The following is a 21295-nucleotide window of genomic DNA, read 5'->3' on the forward strand; positions in this document are numbered from 1 at the left end:
CCTATGTTCGACCTAAAAAATTAAAAATTCGACAAAAACTCGATCATGTATATAATTATAAATATAAAAATTCAATCAAACGTAACATAGTATAGTAATAAAGTGTTGTGTTGTGAAAAACAAATGGTTTGAATTTGGATTAAATCAAAATGAGATGTTAAATTTTTTTTATTATTTTAACAAGTATGTGTAAAGTCTATCTTTCCATTAAATCATTTCCTTTGACCAAATTTAAAAAATTAAGACTCCCTTCAATTAAAATAAATTGGAGCAAGTTATATATATTTTAGTGCAATTTTTGAAGTGTCATATATTTTATTAAATTTTTATTAATAATAATTAAAAATATAGTAATTTTTTAAAAAACAATTAAAAGGAAGGACGAGGTCTGCCGGGGACTTGGATATAACTCTGTTAGAGATGGAAGCCGTGTCGTGTTCAGCAGCGGTCACGGCCGCTTCATCGTTTCCGGTAGTGTCGGCTAAACCTCGCAAAATCCCGCACCCGAAATCCCCTGCCCTCCACCTCAAAGCAACGTCCCACTGTTCTCCCATTTCTTGTTTTTCTTCCCCAGTTTCTGCAGCAGCCACTTCTACTTCTTCAACTGCTCTTTTTCCCAATAGTAGCCATGGTGATGGTAGGCGGCACTGGATGGTTCTTTTGGGGACCCCGCCACCGGAATTCACTGCTAGACCTCAAGTAATTGATTATTATGTCAATGTACTTGAAGGGGTTTTAGGCTGGTGAGTTTTTTTGTTATGACGTCACAAATTTTGATCTTTTTCACTTTCATTTTTCCTCCATGTCTATGCTGACTCGCTTTCGATGAGGAGCTGGCTTTTTCTTGGCCTTATTGCTCTGCCTTTGCTGTCTCTTTTGTTGGGGGGGATTTATATTTGGTTTATATTGTGATTCGTGGTTTTTTTCAGCAAGGAGGATGCTCAGAGGTGCATGTATGATGCTTCTTCTGATGCTCATTTTGGTTTCTGCTGTGATATCGATGAGGAAAGTGCGAATGAACTAGCCGGTACTTCTCAATCCATTGACACCATGTTTTCAGGATGATCTCCGGTTTTACTATTGAAGAAAATTAATCACGAACTTGAGTTTCTTTTGACTGTGAAATTTTTTTGTTATACTAAGAAGTATTTATTGAAAGCAGTGGAACATCGAGGACTTTTTATGCTCACAATTTGCTTATTTCCATAAACGAACAATGATTCTCTACTCTGTAGCTTGATGAGATTTGGTTGTCTGTTTAGCAAAGTAAATTAAATCACTTCATTGTTATTTTATAAGTTCGAAGTGTATGTGAATGATTGGATGATCTTGAGTTATCGATACTTGCTTTCAATCTTCGTAGGCAGGCCGGAGGTTCTATTGGTTAAGCCAGATCCCAATTTTGACTCCGTACAGAAAGACTACAGTAGTTTGAACAATGGGTTCCGTAATCAATCAACCTATTTTTATGGGAATGCATCATTATTTCCTGCTGGAACAACCAAACACTGGCTTGTTCGAATGGGAAGGCCAGCAGTTGGAGGCATTAGGAAGGCGCCTGTGGTTGACTACTACACCCAAGTCTTAATGAGAGTTTTGGGGAAGTGCGAATTAGTTTTTGTTTTGAATTTTTATTATTTCTGCCTTTTTTCTTAAAGTTTTTCTTAGGTCAGGTTATGTATCCTTATTACAGTGAGAAAGATGCTCAGATGTGCATGTATCACGTTTCTTGGCAATCCAACTATGGCTTTTGTTGTGAACTAGACAATGAATGTGCTCAAGAGTTAGCTGGTTGGTACTTTTTTCTTGCATTGATTGTATAATATGAACGATTTGTGTTGCTATGTTGATAACAAATATCTTTATTCGGTTGCAGGAATTCCTGGCGTGTTGTCTGTCCAGCCAGACGAAAGTTTTGGGTCTGACGATAAAGATTACAATGGTTGGTCATTGTTACTACATTTTCTGGATGGACTATAAGTTCAAATGGTTATGAATCTATGATCACCACCATACATGACTTCATTTTCCTCTTGAATAATGGGCTGTAAATTATATATGCTAAAAATAACCAGAATCGGTGTTTCTATCTTTGAGTATTGTAGTGCTATCAGCTGCTGCAGATATGACAATATAAAAGTTGGGGAGTGTGGTTGAGTTTGTTTTTATGTTTGAGATGGTGTAGCAGTCAATCCGGGATCCATTATTAGTGCTTTGTTGAGATATGTTTTTCCCCAATTTAGGGAAATTTCCCTGTCATGCATTGTCGCACCTGATAGTAACTGTTAAAAACAAATTCCTCGGCAAAGAAAATGAAATGAAACTCTATGCCGTAAAATCTGGATATATTCGAACTGATTTGCCAGTTTGCTCTACTTTTAAGTGAATAATTAACAAAAAGTTCTGTACGACTTAGTTCATATACAAGGCAACATTTTGGGTGCAGTTTCATTAATCTACTATTACAATTTTGAACGCATGCATATGTTCATCTTGCAGGTGAATCCTGTGCCATGAACGATTCTTCAGCGTCATCGCTGACTACCAATATTAAAACAAAAAAGCTCTTTGTAACTGGTATATTTACACTCCAAACTTTGTTGAAATTCTATTAATCTATTATATTCCAGACAGCATCAATTCTTGTACTCAGGATCGCCAGTTTTTACCACCCTGTTTCTTACTGACTATTACACAGCTTTGAGAACATCATGTTGTTTCATAATTCGGTTTTCATTATTTACACCCAAAGGACCAGTGATAAGTTCTGAGGTTTTACTGTCTTATGTAACTAGTGAATAAACCGTGAATATGATCAAGTGATTAATGGGATATAAATAAGGTAGGCAACTTTATTATCAGTCATATCTTCTTAATCGTCATAAAAAAGCTTTATACATCGAGAGTCTGGGTATGCCTGCGACCCCCTTTGTGAGGAGGCACCCCTTCTCCCAAAGTTACGGGGCTATAGCTATTTGTGCTAGTATTTTACGATTAAGAAGCATACAGAAATGTAACCAACATTTATTGGATCTGTTTATCATAAAGAGATTCGTCGTTCCTATGGGTACATAAGAAATATATTGAAATAAAAGGTCCCGGTCTCGGAAGAGACGCATCATTATCACAAATCCCAAGTTTGTCTCAGGAAAATACTCTTGCAGTTGTGAGCTTGTAAAACTTTAGTTTACCTATCAAGCCCGAGCTCGGCTTGTTTAAGGTACATAGGCTCAAGCTAGGCTTGTTTTGAAATTATTAAGTTAAGAGAGCTCGTTTTCGAGCTCGTCTAACATTCTTAGCCAAAACGCCGACTAAGATACGAGAATTTAAGGCGGTATGCTTGTCATTTATAGACTTTCAATCTCTTCTTTTTCGCTCAGATATCGATGTGGGACAATGCAAGTTGTCTTCCGATGCTTGAGTTATAGTACACCCACAGCCCGACTCACAGACCAACAAATTATTCGATCATAAACGAGCCGAGCTCGAGCTCGCGAACAGACTCGCGAGCTTACAAGCCGAATATCCTTAAACTCGAGCACAAGAGTATATCATCGCGCCGAATGGGCTCAAAGATCACGTCTTGATCTGCGACTTTTTTAATCCTTGATTGATTAATCTGCAATAGGACTGCTGATTCCTGTACGTTACACAACACCCTTTTTTCCTACTAAATCGAGTATTCTTGCTGTGTGGGTTATCTCTTCAGGCCTATCCTTCTACACATCCGAAAAAACATTGGGCGAAGCTTTTGGAAGTTTTGGTGAACTAGTTGAAGGTACTACGCCATGAACAAAGGAGTGGTGATTATTTATTTACTTGAGAAGAATGCCATCTAAACATGTTATTGCCTTTGTTTGTATTTAAGTTTCCTTTATTTGCAGTTAAAGTCATAATGGACAAAATCTCGAAGAGGTCCAAAGGTTACGCATTTGTGGAGTACACGACCGAGGAGGCTGCAAGTACAGCTTTACGTGAGATGAATGGCAAGGTGGCTGAACTTGGTTTACACTTACACTTTTTTTTTAATTGTTTCAACACTTAACCGATGTTGACAAGATTATCCAATTTTCTTTTTTTGTTCTTTTAGATCATCAACGGCTGGATGATTACCGTCGATGTTTCCAAAAAGAGCCCACTAAAGTATAGTCCGGGAAATCTGAGACCTGCATCGTGATCGTGAAGGAAGTGTGACTTTTACGTGCATTGACAAACAAAGTGATTACAGAACCGTGAGCTCAAGTAACAGCTTCACATTCCCAGGCTTGCAGAAAACAGGGCAACTGATGAAACAGCACACCGTAACGCATCATCTTAGCACCATTTAGGTGTGTTTTTCTTCTGCGGTTTACCAGCAACAACTTTGATAAGTCGTGGAATGAGGAAGAGATGTTAGAGTATTTATCTAAAGTGACAACAGCATGGATAAACGCAGTTGTATCTTGGTCAATTTTAGTTAGTTATATGCTCTTTTAAACTGAGCGGAAGTTGATCCGCATTATTTAGCAAGCAAAAGATTTGCGAGTATTTTATTATGTTTTAATTATTATTTGCATCAATGAAACTGTATTACATTTGTAATTTGTAAGAGATAATGCGTGAACATTCAAAATTTTGAGAGTTAACATTAGTTTGTTGGAGAGAATTTGTGAATATTTGAATTTTTTAAATTGGATATTAAATTAAAAATATATTATTCTCCTAGGTTGAAAAAGATATTTTTGTAAAAATTAATTTGTGTCGTAAAACTGTTAGCATAATAGTCTCTCGTTAAATAAAAAAGGTAGGTTTTTTGTGAGACGGTATCACGAATCTTTATCTGTGAGACATGTTAATTTTATCGATATTCACAAGAAAAAATAATACTTTTCCATGGATGACTCAAATAAGAGATCCGTATCACAAAATACTATCCGTGAGATCGTCTCACACAAGTTTTTGTCAAATAAAAAACTAGCGACATTTTGCATGCGTCGAGTACATAAATGTAATTTTTTATTTTTAATTTAATTTTTTCAACTACTATTCAACAAAAATTATATTTTCCCCATAATTTAAACTCGAAAGTAAGAAAAATTTATATAAAATATATTGAAAATGTACATTTTTTAAATTAATGGTAGGAAGATAATAATTTTAACAACATATATATTCTCAAAAGAAAGACAATTTTTTTTTAAAAAAAAAGCACAAATTACACAGTTAAAAATAGTAAAAAATAAAAAATGAATTTTACACTCGTGTACTTGGGAGTAAATAGAGTAGTACGTCTTTGCTCCGTGTAGTACCATGGGATAAAGAAACCTGTACTACGCAATACCAATCAAAAGAAGGTTCCTTTTGGTAAGTCCACCAAGTGCACATGTTTGTTTTCTCGGGTTGGTGTCCAACAAAATTTGTTAGCCAAAATATACCAAAGACAATCCATCTCCACCTTCTTGTTTCATGTCAAATCGACTCATCACGCACATTATATCGTATATATCCTTTATAATGACACCCACTTTTCTTTCGAATAACCGTTTCAACACGTATATTCGATTAACGTGAACTTGACATAGATATCTTATCTTTTCAGACATATTTAAAACGACGTCTATTATTTTGCTATTATCACATTGAGTTACACTTAACTAACAATAATCTTGCTACCTAATCCATATTGCATTCAAATCGTGAAGAGTATTCCAATGAAAAATGTGATTTTAGACGAATGCAAGTCAGATGAGTTGACTTTATTAGTTTGGTTTGGTATGTCATTTATTTATTTATTTTAAAAAGAAAATAGAACTTCGTGGGGGCTTTTATTAAATGTTGGTTGGATATTTTTTGTGGTAATAGAAGCTAGAATATATTTTTGATTATATGAATATTTTGATTCATAAGAAGTAACTAGAACAAAATCTTTTTGATATAATATCCACACTATATACTGTATATTTGTCTCAAGGAGTGTGACAGTTGGTGAGTTGATGAAACCAATAGTCAAGATTCGATTCTTTTAAGAGTAGGTTTCTTGTGAAACGGTCTCACGAATCTTTATGTGTGAAACATGTCAATTTTACCGATATTCACAATAAAAAGTAATAATTTTAGTATAAAAAGTAATACATTTTCATGGATGACCCAAATAAGAGATTCGTCTCACAAACTACTACCCGTGAGACCATTTCACACAAGTTTTTGCCTTCTTTTAATAGTATTTTCTCGGACGAGCTCGTCACATAATATTTACTCAATATGATATACTTAGCTAACATGGTTTGCAGGCTACTACATTAGTCGACCAATGACATTCTCAAAAATAATATTTCAATTTAAGACTTAATTTTACTATTTTATATAGAGAAAAATTGGCTCGTTTCAGTGAGAAAAGATCTGTGAATAAATCGAAGACTTTGATTTCTAATGAATTAATAATGATTGTGATGCTGATGGGATGATACTTCAGCTTACACGCTACTACATTTTTCTTTATTAATTAATTTTCTTCCTCTTTAAATATCGGAAGAACGAGTGAAGCTCTCCATTATCAACACACTTCTGTCCCTCGAGAAAATATCAATCTTCTTGTCGGAATAAACGTTCCGTAAATACTCACTATGTCTGAGGCAAGTTTCACTCTGAATATACTGCATGAGTTTCTGCCAACAATTTTTTGTTGAAATGTGCTCCAAACTTGAATTTGTTACATGGTCATTAATCATATTCCTGTTTTATTAATTATGGGTTTTTGGAAAAAAATTTCTGGGGTTGGAAAGAGATGGTTTTTGAGCTATTATGGGAGAGAAATCTTAGTATTATTTTTGTGAGCAAATGTTGATAATTATCAGGTTGGTTGGATTTAAATGTTTTCTGGGAAACATATAATGTACATTGATAGATTTGTGATCAATTGCAGACTGTTGTGCTCAAGGTTAAGATGTCCTGCCAAGGTTGCGTAGGGGCCGTGAACAGGGTTCTTTCGAAAATGGAAGGTTGGAGGACATCTTTTTTCTCCTGTCTTTATTCATTTGCTGGTTATCGTAGTAGAAACAACAATTACTCTTCTTGGTCTTTGTGACAATTGAAACTCCGGTTTAAAAGATTTGAGTTGTATAATGGTCCGAAATCACGACAATAGATGCTCTAGCTTCTAACAGTATGATGATCACTTTTTTGTGTTTTCTTGAATCTTTTACTCACCTCGACTTAAAGTTGTCAATTGTCTAGCTAAATCTTCCGAGGCCATTGATTTCTTGCACTTTATTCAATAGGCGTTGAATCGTTCGACATCAATTTGGAGCAGCAAAAGGTGACAGTGAAGGGCAATGTAAAGCCAGAGTCTGTTCTGCAGACTGTTTTGAAGACTGGGAAGGTGACTTCTTTATGGGAAGCGACTGAGGCGAAACCCGAAAACGTGCCAAAGCCTAATGATCCCGTGGCAAAACCTGAACCAGTTTCGAAGCCTAACGACCCTAAGGCGATAGCTGAATCGGGATCAAAGTCTACTAATGCTGTTGCTGCTGCGTAGCGTAAAAGTTTGATCCGGAAATGAATATATATGCTATAATAATAACTTATTGCCTGATGTTAGAAATAAATACTTCTGTTTAATGACAGAGTTTGAAATGTCTGAAATAAAAATATGAAGCTTATATCAAAATCCCTGAACAATGGTCATGGCTCGCCTATGTTCATCACAAGACTTTTAACGAGTGTGTATTCAATTCGGAGTTTTATGAATCAAGTATAATTCACACAATTAATAAAAATTGATGTATTCAACGGTCAAGTTGGTCTAATTGTATACAATCACACATTAAACCTGAAATCTTTTATAGCCATTGAGTAAACTAAAATTGAGTGTTGCCAACTACATCTCAGAAAACTATTTTTATTTTTAAAAAAAGAAATCAACACCACAACAAAGAAAACCGAAATAAAGATCACCAATCCATGAAGAAAGGAGAAATGGAAAAGAGAACTCGGAGGCACGAAAGAAATTCCCGCCAAAATATACTTTGTGGTGAATTGCTTCGTCGTAGAATTCCGGACAATTGCTGGTTCACCTGCCTGTAGTTGTTTATCCTCGAGATCCCTTTCGGTGATATTTTTCACGGTCAATTTCATTTTTTCTATTGGCGGGAAGATCAAAAGCTTTGCATGAACATTGAAAGAAGGACCAACGAAAGAAGCCCCTCGGACGCACTAGTTTATAGCTAACACCAAACATTATCTGTTCTTTCAGATGAAAATTTGACAGAAAACTCTACTCAATGCTCATTCCACATGCATAGATCGTTGATTAAATCATTCGGGATAAAACCCTTTATTGGACTCAAATAGACTTCAATATAACGACTAAACGCTAGAAAGACGAGTATCCATGAAGAGTACTTGACGCTGAAACAACAACCAAACCTCCCCTGTATGCGAAAAACACCATTCCACCATAAAAAGTCGTCAGCCGACTCCAGAAATCAACTTATGCTCGTTCTGCACCATAGAATGAATCAACATTTAATCGAGTTTATACAGGGAACAAAAAAACAATATGAAAATAAACAGGAAATGTAAGATAAAGAATACAAGTAATAATTTTAGAACAAGTAAAATGGTATTTAAAATAGCCAAAGTTCGCTACAGTAAAGTAAGTTATTTCACGATCCTAGTTTTCTAACGAAATAATCCAAAGGGAACAATCAAGACAAGACTTGAATATTCTGCAGTATGCTAATTGAGTAGGTGACTGACTGACTGTAGTCCTAAACTAAGATGCGCCTGAGATGATGCTTGAGTAGACTTGACTAACGAGCCCAATGAGCTGAACCCAAGTTCTAAAATTTTGAGCTTGAGCCAAGTTCAATCATCATGATGAGTCTGAGGTTCAAAATGAGCCAGAGATCAAGCCTGTGAGTTTTCAAAAACACTTCGACTTTTGAATGCCATTTCAAAAACTAACAATTTGGCATGCCAAAAATCAACTGCATTATGGAATCCCATCATCCAAACCAAAAAAATTAGGAAAAGGGTTGAACCATCTAATCCTCATCTAGTATCTTGTGAAGGGTTGGTGAAATAATATGCTTTTTGTTATTACTCACCTTGAGAACAACATTCAAACGAGACCGAAGTTCTTTGAATTCATGCTTGATATCGTTCAGCGCATGAAGGCACCTGAAATTTATGATATCATGAAAGACCATTTAATAATTTTTGAAATTTAAATCAAATTGCTGCAATGATTGTCCAAAAGCATTCTGAAAATGTGTCATCCACAATTAGATTAGAACGAACACAGAAATAAGGGATAACAGACACAAATTAAGAGAATGCAAAATATTTGCCTGCTCGAAAGTCTCTACGGAATTAGAACAATTCAAGGATACATTCAATGGATATATTCCAGAAATTCAAATGTATGACATGTGGATAATCGTATTTAAGTGTCATCAGGTACAAATCTACTTCGCCACAAATCGTTCAAATACTGAAGTATATCAAATAACGAGTTTAACAAGATTCTTCTTTAACAACAAAAATTAGAGAAAAAGAGCCTTTTGGAGTAAAAGAAACTATATAGACAAATACCATATATTCTCCACTGTTTCACTGTCAACCCTTTTTCTGCTTCCTGTCATTCCACATTTCATATCAATGATCTTTTGTTGTCTTCGGATTATTTATTTAAAGTTTAATGGCATTTGGTCAGATATGGTTATTCGAAGTAATGTACCTTTTGGATTGATGCAAACAAACAAAAATACTTAAGAATTAAGATCGTATCAACATGAAGTAATGATCAACCGACAAAATGGCGAAAAGGAAAAGTTTCTCCATAAATGGCAGAAAAATTCAAGCTATCTTACTCTTCTTTGGAGTTATTCTCAACAGCTTGGTGTAAATTAGTGCACACAGCACTGATACGGCACGCTCCAATGCTGTTAATTAAGCACAAAGCATTAACATAAATCCTGCCACCACCTTATTATAAAGAGAGAGGTAAATTTTCCAACTTTAAAAACAAAAATACTAGCTTTATCATTCAATGAACATAGAGATTAAAAAAAAAGTAACTCAAACAGGAAATTTAGGCAAATTCAAGCCGAAGACCTGCATAAGGAGATAACTTCCACATCAAGATCTATATCATTGAAACATTTTTAAGTCTAAAACGAGCTGTTAAATATATATTGGTGTAATTACCTTGCGGCACATCCTTTGAGCTTCATACAACAATCGATCATCTCATCAAAGTCAACAAGTGATTGATTCCTGTCAATGATCGATCAGAAACAATATAAATTACAATGACTAATCACCCCTAAAAACATAAGATAAGGCAGGTCAATAATGTCGTAAGAAAGCTGTACAAAGTCTTTCCCATCTGTGTCACCACTTTTCTAGCTTCGGTAGAAAAACTAGAAATCAATTCGAAGAAAAATGTAGGAACAGTGTCCTCCTTCAACAAATAGCACTCCCGAAAATGGTAATCAACCAATCCCTACAAGCATCAAGAGTAAATCAGTCAAACCCAAATCGGATCAAAGATAAAAAGGAGAATCTATATAGTACGCTTAGTTTTGTTTTTTGGCCAATTTTCCAATGATATGTCGTGCAAACAAAACCCAAAGAAAATCTTATCGATTTTCACATAGAATATTTATACATAAATTAGAGCTACAACCATGTACATCTAAATGCAAGATCATGTCAATATTAATCTATTTTAACAATGTAAGGTCATTCTATCCAAAATGGGTGAGATATACTCGTGAACTAATTATCATTCGACGATAATGTGTTTAATATTGACTAGTTCTATGTCACCACATGCAACATAAAGCCACTCATGATTGTGTACATACTCAAGATACAGAAACCCTTGCATACTCGTGTACACAAGAAAGATTGAACCCACATGAACTCAAACTTTTTAAAGTCAATAACTAACATCAAAATTTCCCAAGTTTAAATATCCCCATGTCAATTAATTCAGTTCTTATCAATGTAATTCTTTTCTTGATACAAGTAACTTAATCTTGATCGGTTATATCACGTCGTGATGAATTTCAAGAAAAGGGAAAACGGAAACAATCGATTCATAGCCGAATACAAGAAAATTCAAGACCACACAAAAAAGACGCGAAACATGTGGGTGGGGGGAGAAAAGAAAAGAAAATTACATCATTTTCGAGTCGTTGAATGGCATCAAACAGAGATTTTTTAAGCTCTTCTTTATCCATTCCCCAATCGACAACCAATGCTACAGAAGGTAAATTCAACTAAAAGAATTAATTCGACGCGCATAACACTCAAAGAATCCGATTAAAATGATGCGGTATTGGATATTTGAGCCAAGTTTGTCGACATAAACATACACACACAAACATGCATGAAATCAGCGTACTGCGGAAGTGTAGTCTCTGCGAATGCTCTGTGTTTGTGTGTTATGTATGGGGAAAACCAGTGTGAGTTAGAGTTATCATCGTGCGCAACTACATGAATTTCAACCTCGAGTGGGAGTAGGGAGGGTTATTTATTTATTAATATCGTTTTAATATATAAATTAAAAAATTTATGAAGTGGAAAACGTATGTTATACCAATTTTTTTAAAAAAAAATTATATTTTTTGTCATTTATATTTACATCTTCGAGATTTTGTTTATATGGTAGTTAAATTTTAATCTTAATTTATTATTTTTTAAAAAATTTAATATTTTTTCCAAGTGACATTGATGTTGCACCAATACGGTACTATTGTGACGCTGAAATGTGTCTCATAAGCACCTCATGTTAGAGATGACAACGAGTAAGGTTCAAACACACCATCGTTCGGGACGAGTTGGACTCGGTGTAGCGGTTTACAAGCGGTTCTTTACATTTAGTGAACCAGTCATGAAATCAATCTGTTTATTATTTTAAGTATATATGTATATTATTAATAATCTAATTATATTAAATAAAAATATATTGATTCTTAATTTTAATATATAATATTTTAATATCGAAATAATTGTACGTTGCTATGACATATTTAATATGAAACTATATAATTATTAATTTTTTTATTATTAGTTGAATATAAATTAATAGATTTTAAATTATGATGATATTTTTTGTTACTAAATATTATTAATATAAAGATGAAAAATAACTTTGATGATTATTAATTTTAAAACGTTTTATTATAATGTAGGGACTATAATTAAACATTATAATTTTTTTTAAAAATGTTAACAAATCAGTGAGTCTAATCTGGATTAGATTCGTCGGATAGTAGAAAAATCTTAATTGACGCGAGACGGGTCTCGGGTTTGGCCAAACCCGTCCAGGGCTGTCTTGTTTCCAACCTTATTTTCGATGAAACGAGATTAAAATTATCATATCTTATCAGATAAAAATATGACTAAAATTGATAACATCAAACTAGTAAAAAAAGTAAATATATAGGATAGCTATTGCAATTTTCTNCTATATATATACAAAATAAATTTGAAACACATATTTTATATGTACTTTTGTAAATTTATATAGCATTTGACATTAAATTTATTTTATTCTCAACAATAAAACGATAATAGAAATTCATTGATTTTTAATAGAGTAAACTAGAATCGAGTGTTGTGAACCACTCTTAAGGCAACTATTTTCATTTTAAAAAAAGAAATCAACATACTTATCCCAAAACAAAGAATAACAAAACAAAGAATGAATCAACTTTTAATCAAAATTCATGACGACTAAAGGATGAAACAACAATCCACTGCTGCTGTATGCGAAAACACCGTTCCACCATAAAAGTTCAGCCGTACATTCCGGAAATCAAGTTATGCTCGACCTGTGCCATAGAATGAATCAACTTTTAATCAAAATTGCCAAAGTTGGCTCAACGCTATGTTAGCAACACTCTCTCTTCCACAGTAAAGTGAGTTATTTCATGATCCTAGTTTTCTAACAAAATAATCCAAAAGGAGCAATCAAGACAAGACTTTAATGTATATTCTGTATTGTACTAACTGAGTAGGCCATAATGCTTGAATAGACTCGACTAACAAGCCCAATGAGCTGAACCCAAGTTGTAAAGTTTTGAGCTTGATGTTCAAATATCTTAAATGTGCTAGAGATCAAGCCTGTGAGCTTTCAAAAACACTTCGACTTTTGAATGTCATTTCCACAACTAACAATTTGGCATGCAAACCTCAGAAAATCATCTGCATTGTGGAATCATATCATCCAAACCACAGAAAATCAGGAAGAGGGTTGAACCATCTAATCCTCGTCTAATATCTTGCGAAAGCTCGGTGAAATAAGATGCTTTCTGTCATCACTCACCCAGAGAATGGGGTACCAACGATACTTAAGATTCTTGAATTCACACTTTATATTTTTCATAGCCTGGAGGCACCTGAAATTTATGATATCATGAAAGACCATTTAATAATTTTATGAAATAGAAAATCAAATTGCTGCAATGACTGCCCGAATACATTCTGAAATAAGGGATAATAACAGACATGAAATCAAGAGAATGCAAAATATTTGCCTGCTCCAAGCCTATATGGAATTAGAACAATATCAAGGATATATTCAATTGATGGCATTCGGTCAGATACCATAATTTGAAGTAACATACCTTTCGGATTGATCGACTTCAAAGTAAATTAAACAAACAAAAAATACTTGAGAATTAAGATCGTGTCAATATGAAGTAATGATCAATCGACAAAATGGAAAAGGGGAAAAGTTTCTCCATAAATGGCAGAGAAGATCAAGCTATCTTACTCTTCTTTGGAGTTATTCTCAATAGCTTGGTGTAAAATATTAGAGCACACAGCACTGATACGACACGCTCCAATGCTGTAAATTAAACACAAAGCATTAACATATATCCTTCCACCACCTTATTGTCAAGAGACAGGTAAATTTGCCAACTTTAAAAACAAAAATGCTAGCTTTTACATTCAATGAACATAGAGATTAAAAAAAGTAACTCAAACATGAAACTTAGGCAAATTCAAGCAGAAGACCTGCATAAGGGGTTAACTTCCACATCCAGATCTATATCATCAAAACATTTTTAAGTCTAAACGCGCGGTTAAATATACATGTGTGTAAATTACCTTGCAGCACTTCCTTTGAGCTTGATACAAAATTCTTTCATCTCATTAAAGTCAACAGGTATTTCATTCCTGTCAATGATCGATCAGAAACGATACAAATTAACAATGACAAATCGCCCCCTAAAAACATAAGATAAGGAAAGTGAATAATGTCATAAGAAAGCTGTACAAAATTTTTCCAGTCTTTTTCGCCACTTTTCTAAAATCCCTGGAAAAAGTAGAAATCAAGTCGAGAAAAAATATAGAACCACTGTTCTCCTTCATCAAATAGCACTCCCGAAAATGGAAATCAACCAATCCCTACAAGCATCAAGATTAATGCTTAGTGTTGTTTTTTGGCCAATTTTCCAACGATATGTACATAGAATATTATGCATAAATTAAAGCCACAACCATAATCATGCAAATGCAAGATCATGTCAATGCTAGACTAAAAATTTAAGTTCATTCTATCCGAAAGGGGTGGTGACATATACTCGTGAACCAAGTATCATTCGATGATGAAAATAACAATTAACATTGACTAGTTCTATGTCACCACATGCAACATAAACTCACTCGTGATTGTGTACATATGCAGAACACAATAATACACGTCCAAAAGGCTGATCTCGAGGTACAGAAACTCTTGCATGCTCGAGTTCCCAAGAAAGATTGAACATCGAACCTTTTAAAGTTAAATTAACTTCAAAAATTCCCAAGTTTAACTATCCCATGTCAATTAATTCAATTCTTATCAATGTAATTTTTTTCTTGATACAAGTAACTTAGTCTTGATCGGGTATATCAGCCATCGAGATGAATTTCAAGAAAACGGAAACAACCGATTCATAGCTCAATACAAGAAAATTCAAGACTAGACAAAAAAAGGCGGAAAACAGGGGAGAATAGAAGAGAAACTTACATCATTTTCGAGTTGTTGAATGGTATCAAGCAGCCATTGTTTGCGTTCTTCTTTATCCATTATCCGAATTCCGATCGTCAACCAATGCTACAGAAAGTAAATTCAAGTAAAAGAACTAATTCGATGCGCGTAACACTCGGATAGAACGATGTGGACTTGGATATTTGAGCCAAGTTTGTTGACATAAACCTATACACACAAACATGCATGGAAAACGTCTGTTATAACTGATTTTTTTTCCTGAAAAATTGCATTTTTTATCATTTATATTTATTTATTCGAGATTTTGTACAATATATCGTTAAATTTCAGTCTTAATTCTTTTTTTTATAACCTTAAAGGATATTTTAAAAAAACAAACAGAAGAAAAAATTGCAATAATGATTATATATGTTTGTTGTTTTACGAGTTTCGTCGTTTATATTATTCAATTTTAATTTTAGTGTAGTATTTTTTGATTTTGACAATTTTATTCTTTTTCATTGAGAGTTCGTATTTATCACTATAAACAGCAGCGTCATAACAGCCTCCGTACGCTTATTTTTCAATAAAAAAAAAAGTAAAAATTAAAATTTAAACACAAAATTTGAAGGAGAAAAGGTTAATTCAATATTATATATTACGTACTTAATGCATGCCATTGTCTAAATTGTCTTCTAAATTAGATACATGCTCGCTGTAAGATTTATTTTCTCAGCTGTATCTAATTTTATACTTTCTTTGTGAGATAAAATAAATTATTAAGTTTAAGAAAATTTGAATCCAAATTTAGATATTTGTGTTAATTAAATTCGATATCTAGATGAAATATAGGAACATGTTTATTGACACCATAGAATATTTCTTGAATTATTTTGCTATTCGTTGAAGAGTTGAAAGCCATATAATTATAATATATATGATTATTTTTTTAAAAAAAAATAGGCTTTTTACAATCATATCGTAATATACAAGGGGTAAATTGGGCCAAAATTGCCAATTATTTATTTATCAATTCAACATCAGATTAATAGTCTTATATAATTTTTTTTATTAAATATAAAAATATTATATACGAGATGATAATTAGATGCACATAATTATCATCAATATCTAATTTATTAAACTATTATACTGAGTAAATTTATTAAATTATAAGAAATAACATATATGAATCAAATCTAATAGCAAAAATATTATTCACAGTCTTCGTGTTTTTTGTTGAGCAAAACTGTCAACTAAATCATCGTAATGAAGCTCAGCTATCATTTTTTTCAATAGACAATATGGTCAAATCATTCAATCTATAATGTGACATAGTTGATCCGCGAAATTTTTTTATCGACTCAAGTTTTAAGGAACTTATTTCCAACATAAGCTATTGTACTTACTCGATATGATTAATAATATTCTATAACAATTTCAAATTCTTGCGAGCGATATACAATCAAATATTTGTAATTAAAAATAATGGCATAAACAATTGTATTGAAAGAAAAGAAAATCTAAAGCTAAAAAAGAACTCAATGAACAATCTTATCTTACGAGTCGAAGATGAATCAATGTATAATACAAATAAAATAAGAGTTATCAACTAAGAAAATATAAATAATTGATTTTTGTCACAAAACAAATCTAACAAAACATTTGAAATTTGAAATATCCTAAATTTAGGTAATGACATGTGTTCATAGTAAAATCATTCGTCTCTAGCTGCAATCCAACTTACCAATCGAGACAGATAACATGGAATCGAGCTGTTAGACGTTATAAGGTAAAGTATTATTGCTTAGTATCTTATCAACTCTCATTTGACGGGAATATTTTTCAAAATGTTAATAATCAATCAACTTTTCAGAAGGTAAAAAAGCATAGTCGTAAATGACAAAAAATTAATAAATGTCGCAAATAAACATTAAATGATCATTTAATGCAGTGTACTATGAAAATAGATTGACCTACATTGTTGTTAGGGGATAGCAGATGATGATCGAAAAATTTTTCGACCATTGGAAAATGTAGGATACAAATATGCAGATTCGGATTATTGAAAAATCATTGAAGAACATAGAAATGATTCAAGCATTTACAATCTAGATTATACAATATTTTTTGATTACTCTTATTCTTTCAAAATCAAGCTGATCATTTAGCACACACCTATTTCTTTATATCATATCATCAAGGATCAACTTGTTCTACACTATTAAAAGCTAGTTGTCGGAAATATTATTGTCTCCGGTTGACCGAATGTTCTTAAACAACCAAAATTTGTTATTGTTTGTGTTATCATTAAGAGTTTTGATTTAGGTATGAATAAGTCATAATTGAAGTAGGTCTATACGAGAGTTATACCGATCAAAGTCTTGTCTCATTTACTTGCGCATTTACTTCTGTATGCATATTTATTTATCTAGACGTTTTGTTGTTTGTTTACAAAATAATTTTACAATATTTTTTGAATATTAAAGGTGATATATTCATTTAAAAATTTAAAAACATAAATAAAGAAAACGAATTGTTCATAAGATGAAGGGTGTTTTAAATAAATCTAAAATTAATTCACGACTCTATTCGGTTAGTATGAAATGCCCTCGTGTTATATAATAATATAGAAGTATGGATATGATCATTTTCGTCTTTCTACATAAGCAATTTTCTCATTTACGATCAACATCTTGTGGAGTTTTTTTTGAACGAATCTATTTTTATGTAACTATAGAACATCTAACTAATTATATTTATTTTCTTATCTAATATTCATTAATAGACTAGAAAATATTCTGGACGTGGGACGCGCAACATGCTTGGACCCTATCTACAACACATTTTTTTAAAAAAAACTACGACATTTTTTTTATTGTTTGTGTTTTGGTTGAACATTTCTAATTTATTTTATAATTATAAAAGTGTCAATATAATAAATTTATTTTCAAAGTCTACATTAAATATTTACTATAAAAATTCACTATTATTTGAATAGTAATAGTTTTTTTAGGGAAAAAAATACATAGAGAAACTAACACATGGATGTGATAGATTCAACCAATTGATGATCTAGAAATTATTCTAGAAAAAAAATAAGAAATTTATGCAAAATTCAAATAGCTTAGTTTAACCATTATAATCGTTTTAGTTTATTTCCAAGAATTTTATGTCTTTTCATTTCAGATTTAAAATTTTATAGTTTTTTCTATGTTTGTGAAATTTGTAAATACATAATAATGACAAAAGTTTATTGATCCAATTTCAGTCTTATTTTCATCGTTTTTTTTGTTTTTAACATTATAATTATCAGAAGATTATAACTTACAATAAAATTTGATTCATATGTCGTTTGAATGCATAAATTTTTTACTCAAATCAATGTATTTACGCCTTACATCCGCGATCACAAATTTTATGGAAATAGTAATATAAATTACACAAAAATTCTTGTGAGACGGTCTTATGGATCAATTTCGTGGGTCGAATCTCTTATTTTGGTCATCCATGAAAAAATATTAATTTTTATGCTAAGAATATTATTTTTTATTGTGAATATCGGTGGAATTAACCCGTCTCATATATAAAGATTCGTGAGACCGTCTCACAAGAGAACTACTCGTATAGATAATGCCAAGTCAGCCACTTTTTTTTTTTTTTGGATACTAAGTCAGCCACGTTTTGTTAACTTGGATTGACCGATTATTCTGTCTTGTCAAACAAGATAACGAGTTAAAGCTGGAGGCTTGCTTTGCTTTGCCTAACGCTTATCTTACTATAAAAACTTGATATAGAATAACTTTCAAATATTAAGAGTCGTTGTTAGTTATACATAATCATCAAATTCCGTTGGCTATCCGAAAACGCAGGAAATGATTCGGTGGAAGTCGGGTGAGATGGTCGATCCGAGGCTTCTTGCCTTGCTGGAATCGTTCGAGGAAATCTATGTGAGAAGGCATGAATTGTTCGAGAAAATCTTCCCGGGGGATCACGAGGAATTGTTCAGAAAAATCGGTGATGGGATTTTGAAGAAGAAAATGAAGATGAAGAAGAAAAGCATGCGGCGGAGCCACAGCATTGGTTCCTTGTATGCAGTCAATGGAAGAGGGTTAGATGATGGAACTGATGAATTTAAGATTGAGAGATTCAAAATCAGGACACCGATCGTGATGGAGGAAGATGGCCAAGGGGGCACAACTCTTGGGGGATCCACTAAGGATTCAAAGTGAAATATACAAACACATTTTTTAGATTTTTTTACATGAATATTGGGCAACTTTTTTTATTGATTGATTTATTATTGTACTTTTTGGGTTAGAATTTGTATATATCTTGTTCTAGTTTTGAATGAAAGTTTTAATTTAGTGATGGTTTAACCATTTTTAATTAACGACGACGTTCTTCTCAAAACCATCGCTAGTTTTCAACCACGAGAGTTTTAGGGATGAAATTCAAAACCATCGCTAGTTGTATTTTCTTATTTTAAGCTCCGTTTAGTACGTATGATGTGATAAATAAATGATTAGTAATTAAATGAATTATAGAATGAAATATATGGATAAATAATATGGTGGGATAAAATATATGATGTTTGGTGTAATTTTAACATTATAGATTAATTTTGTGTATTAGCATGAAATGACTAAAGTATCTCCACTATATACATTATAATTACCTAAACTAAATATAATAAATAAATAATAATAGTAGTAGGAAATAAATAAGCATGTAATTTTAAAAAAAATATTACAAATTCATTTTTTATTAATTTGTAAACTTTATTTTTTATTATATATTTATTATTCTCATTAATTATAATGATATTATTATTATTTTAATCAATAATTTAATTATTATAATTTCTTTCTATTTTATAATTAATATAATTGTATATATTATTATTAATTTAACTCTTACTAACCATTATTTTTATTAATCAATAATTTAATTCTTATAATTTCTTTCTATTTTATAATTAAGAAATAAGAGGAGAAAAATGTATTTTGTTGAGTTTTGATAGATTATCTCATTTGATTTGTTAGATTAATAATACAATAGTTATCCACAAAATTGGGTCTTAGACCATGTCAAAATAATTATTAAAATATCTTAAAATTTTAACCAAACATTATATAAGTGTTTGACTATTTTTATATCTTTATTTAATCCACTAAGCCAAACACACCCGTCGTAGGTGGATTCGTGCACGGAAAGGGAATTCAATGAGAATTCCCAACACTTCCGCTCTAGATGGTGTCCAAAAATAAAATCATAATTATCCAATTTTTTTTATTTTTACAAGAATTAATGGAATTTGAAACCATTAAATTGTAGTACATATTGGGACTGGGGGTAACTGGAAATAGATGTTAGGAAGCATCATTGAAGAATATTGGTTTAAAAAATATGGTGACAGATCCAACATAAATTTTATGCTAACAAAGACTCGTGTTCACTAACCACTGTCACATGACAATTCGATATCTTGTTAATATTTAATTAAAATCTGATTTTATATTCAATCAATTTCAGTAAACATCGGCCCTTAATCCAAGTGTCATGAATCACGGAATCAGAGCAGCACCCTTTCCCTTAAATCACAATATAATATTAAAAAATATTCGTTTTTTTACGATGAGGTGAGCAACATGGGCAAGCACCATCGAAATCATTAACATGACAATCAGACGAAGATCAAAACAATATGAGTCGTTATGTTTACTGACAAAGGACATGACATGGTCAGGAACAGATGTCTAACCAAGAACAATGCCCAAACACCATAATTGAAGTCATTTTCTCTCCTATAAATATCCATGTTTGGTCATTCATTTGAGACATGAGATATATATTATATTGTATTCAATAAATTTTCTCATTACTTAGTGAATCATGTATTGACTTAATCGTCGGAGTGATCATGTCGGAAACCCTTCCGGCTCCACTAAAATTTTTTTGTCGAGTGTGTACAGATTGTCTGACATAAGCTCACCCTATCCGGTCAAGGGTACTCACATGCTAGGCCAGACCACCCGAGCTCATCCCATCAAGACAGGTCAGGCCAAGCCGCCCGAGCTCATCTCATCAGGTCATGGTAGATCAGGACAGGCCACCTAGACTCATTCCATCAGGTCATGTCACCCAGGCTCATCCCATTAGACTAGACTCATCCCATCAAGTTAAAAATCTTCATAAAAAAAAGTATTCTTCTCTGTTCGGTAGATTGTCCACTCAGTTCATCTAATCTACCAACATATATATAAATCCAACATATAATACAAGGATCGCAAATTATCATGTGATAATATCACATATCAATTT

General features: G+C 32.4%; 3 protein-coding genes across 4 annotated transcripts; 2 read left to right on the forward strand and 1 right to left on the reverse strand.

Moving 5' to 3' along the window:
* Window positions 1-391: 391 nt before the first annotated feature.
* On the forward strand, window positions 392-4606 carry LOC140983370 (organelle RRM domain-containing protein 1, chloroplastic). The gene is made up of 9 exons (XM_073450404.1): window positions 392-743; window positions 930-1027; window positions 1364-1604; window positions 1694-1791; window positions 1877-1942; window positions 2500-2577; window positions 3710-3778; window positions 3885-3991; window positions 4091-4606. Exons 1-9 carry the CDS (start codon window positions 421-423, stop codon window positions 4175-4177), a joined length of 1167 nt encoding a protein of 388 aa, XP_073306505.1. The 5' UTR covers window positions 392-420; the 3' UTR covers window positions 4178-4606.
* Window positions 4607-6404: 1798 nt separating this feature from the next.
* Window positions 6405-7662, forward strand: LOC140982367 (copper transport protein ATX1-like). Its single transcript, XM_073448849.1, has 3 exons — window positions 6405-6611; window positions 6902-6977; window positions 7257-7662. Exons 1-3 carry the CDS (start codon window positions 6603-6605, stop codon window positions 7511-7513), a joined length of 342 nt encoding a protein of 113 aa, XP_073304950.1. The 5' UTR covers window positions 6405-6602; the 3' UTR covers window positions 7514-7662.
* Window positions 7663-7800: 138 nt separating this feature from the next.
* LOC140982366 (histidine-containing phosphotransfer protein 1-like) lies at window positions 7801-11521 on the reverse strand. 2 transcript variants are annotated; one of them, XM_073448848.1, is made up of 7 exons: window positions 11393-11521; window positions 11169-11248; window positions 10356-10486; window positions 10189-10257; window positions 9852-9923; window positions 9087-9159; window positions 7801-8478 (listed from the first exon to the last, which is right to left on the reverse strand). In XM_073448848.1, the coding sequence occupies exons 2-7, from the start codon at window positions 11226-11228 to the stop codon at window positions 8446-8448; spliced, it is 438 nt and encodes a 145-aa protein (XP_073304949.1). In that variant the 5' UTR covers window positions 11229-11248; window positions 11393-11521; the 3' UTR covers window positions 7801-8445. The 2 variants fall into 2 exon arrangements, with proteins under 2 accessions (XP_073304949.1, XP_073304948.1); XM_073448847.1 differs by having other exon boundaries at window positions 11364-11469.
* Window positions 11522-21295: the final 9774 nt, after the last annotated feature.

Source organism: Primulina huaijiensis, chromosome 8, assembly GCF_012295235.1.
Source record: "Primulina huaijiensis isolate GDHJ02 chromosome 8, ASM1229523v2, whole genome shotgun sequence".
NCBI classification, from domain to species: domain Eukaryota; kingdom Viridiplantae; phylum Streptophyta; class Magnoliopsida; order Lamiales; family Gesneriaceae; genus Primulina; species Primulina huaijiensis.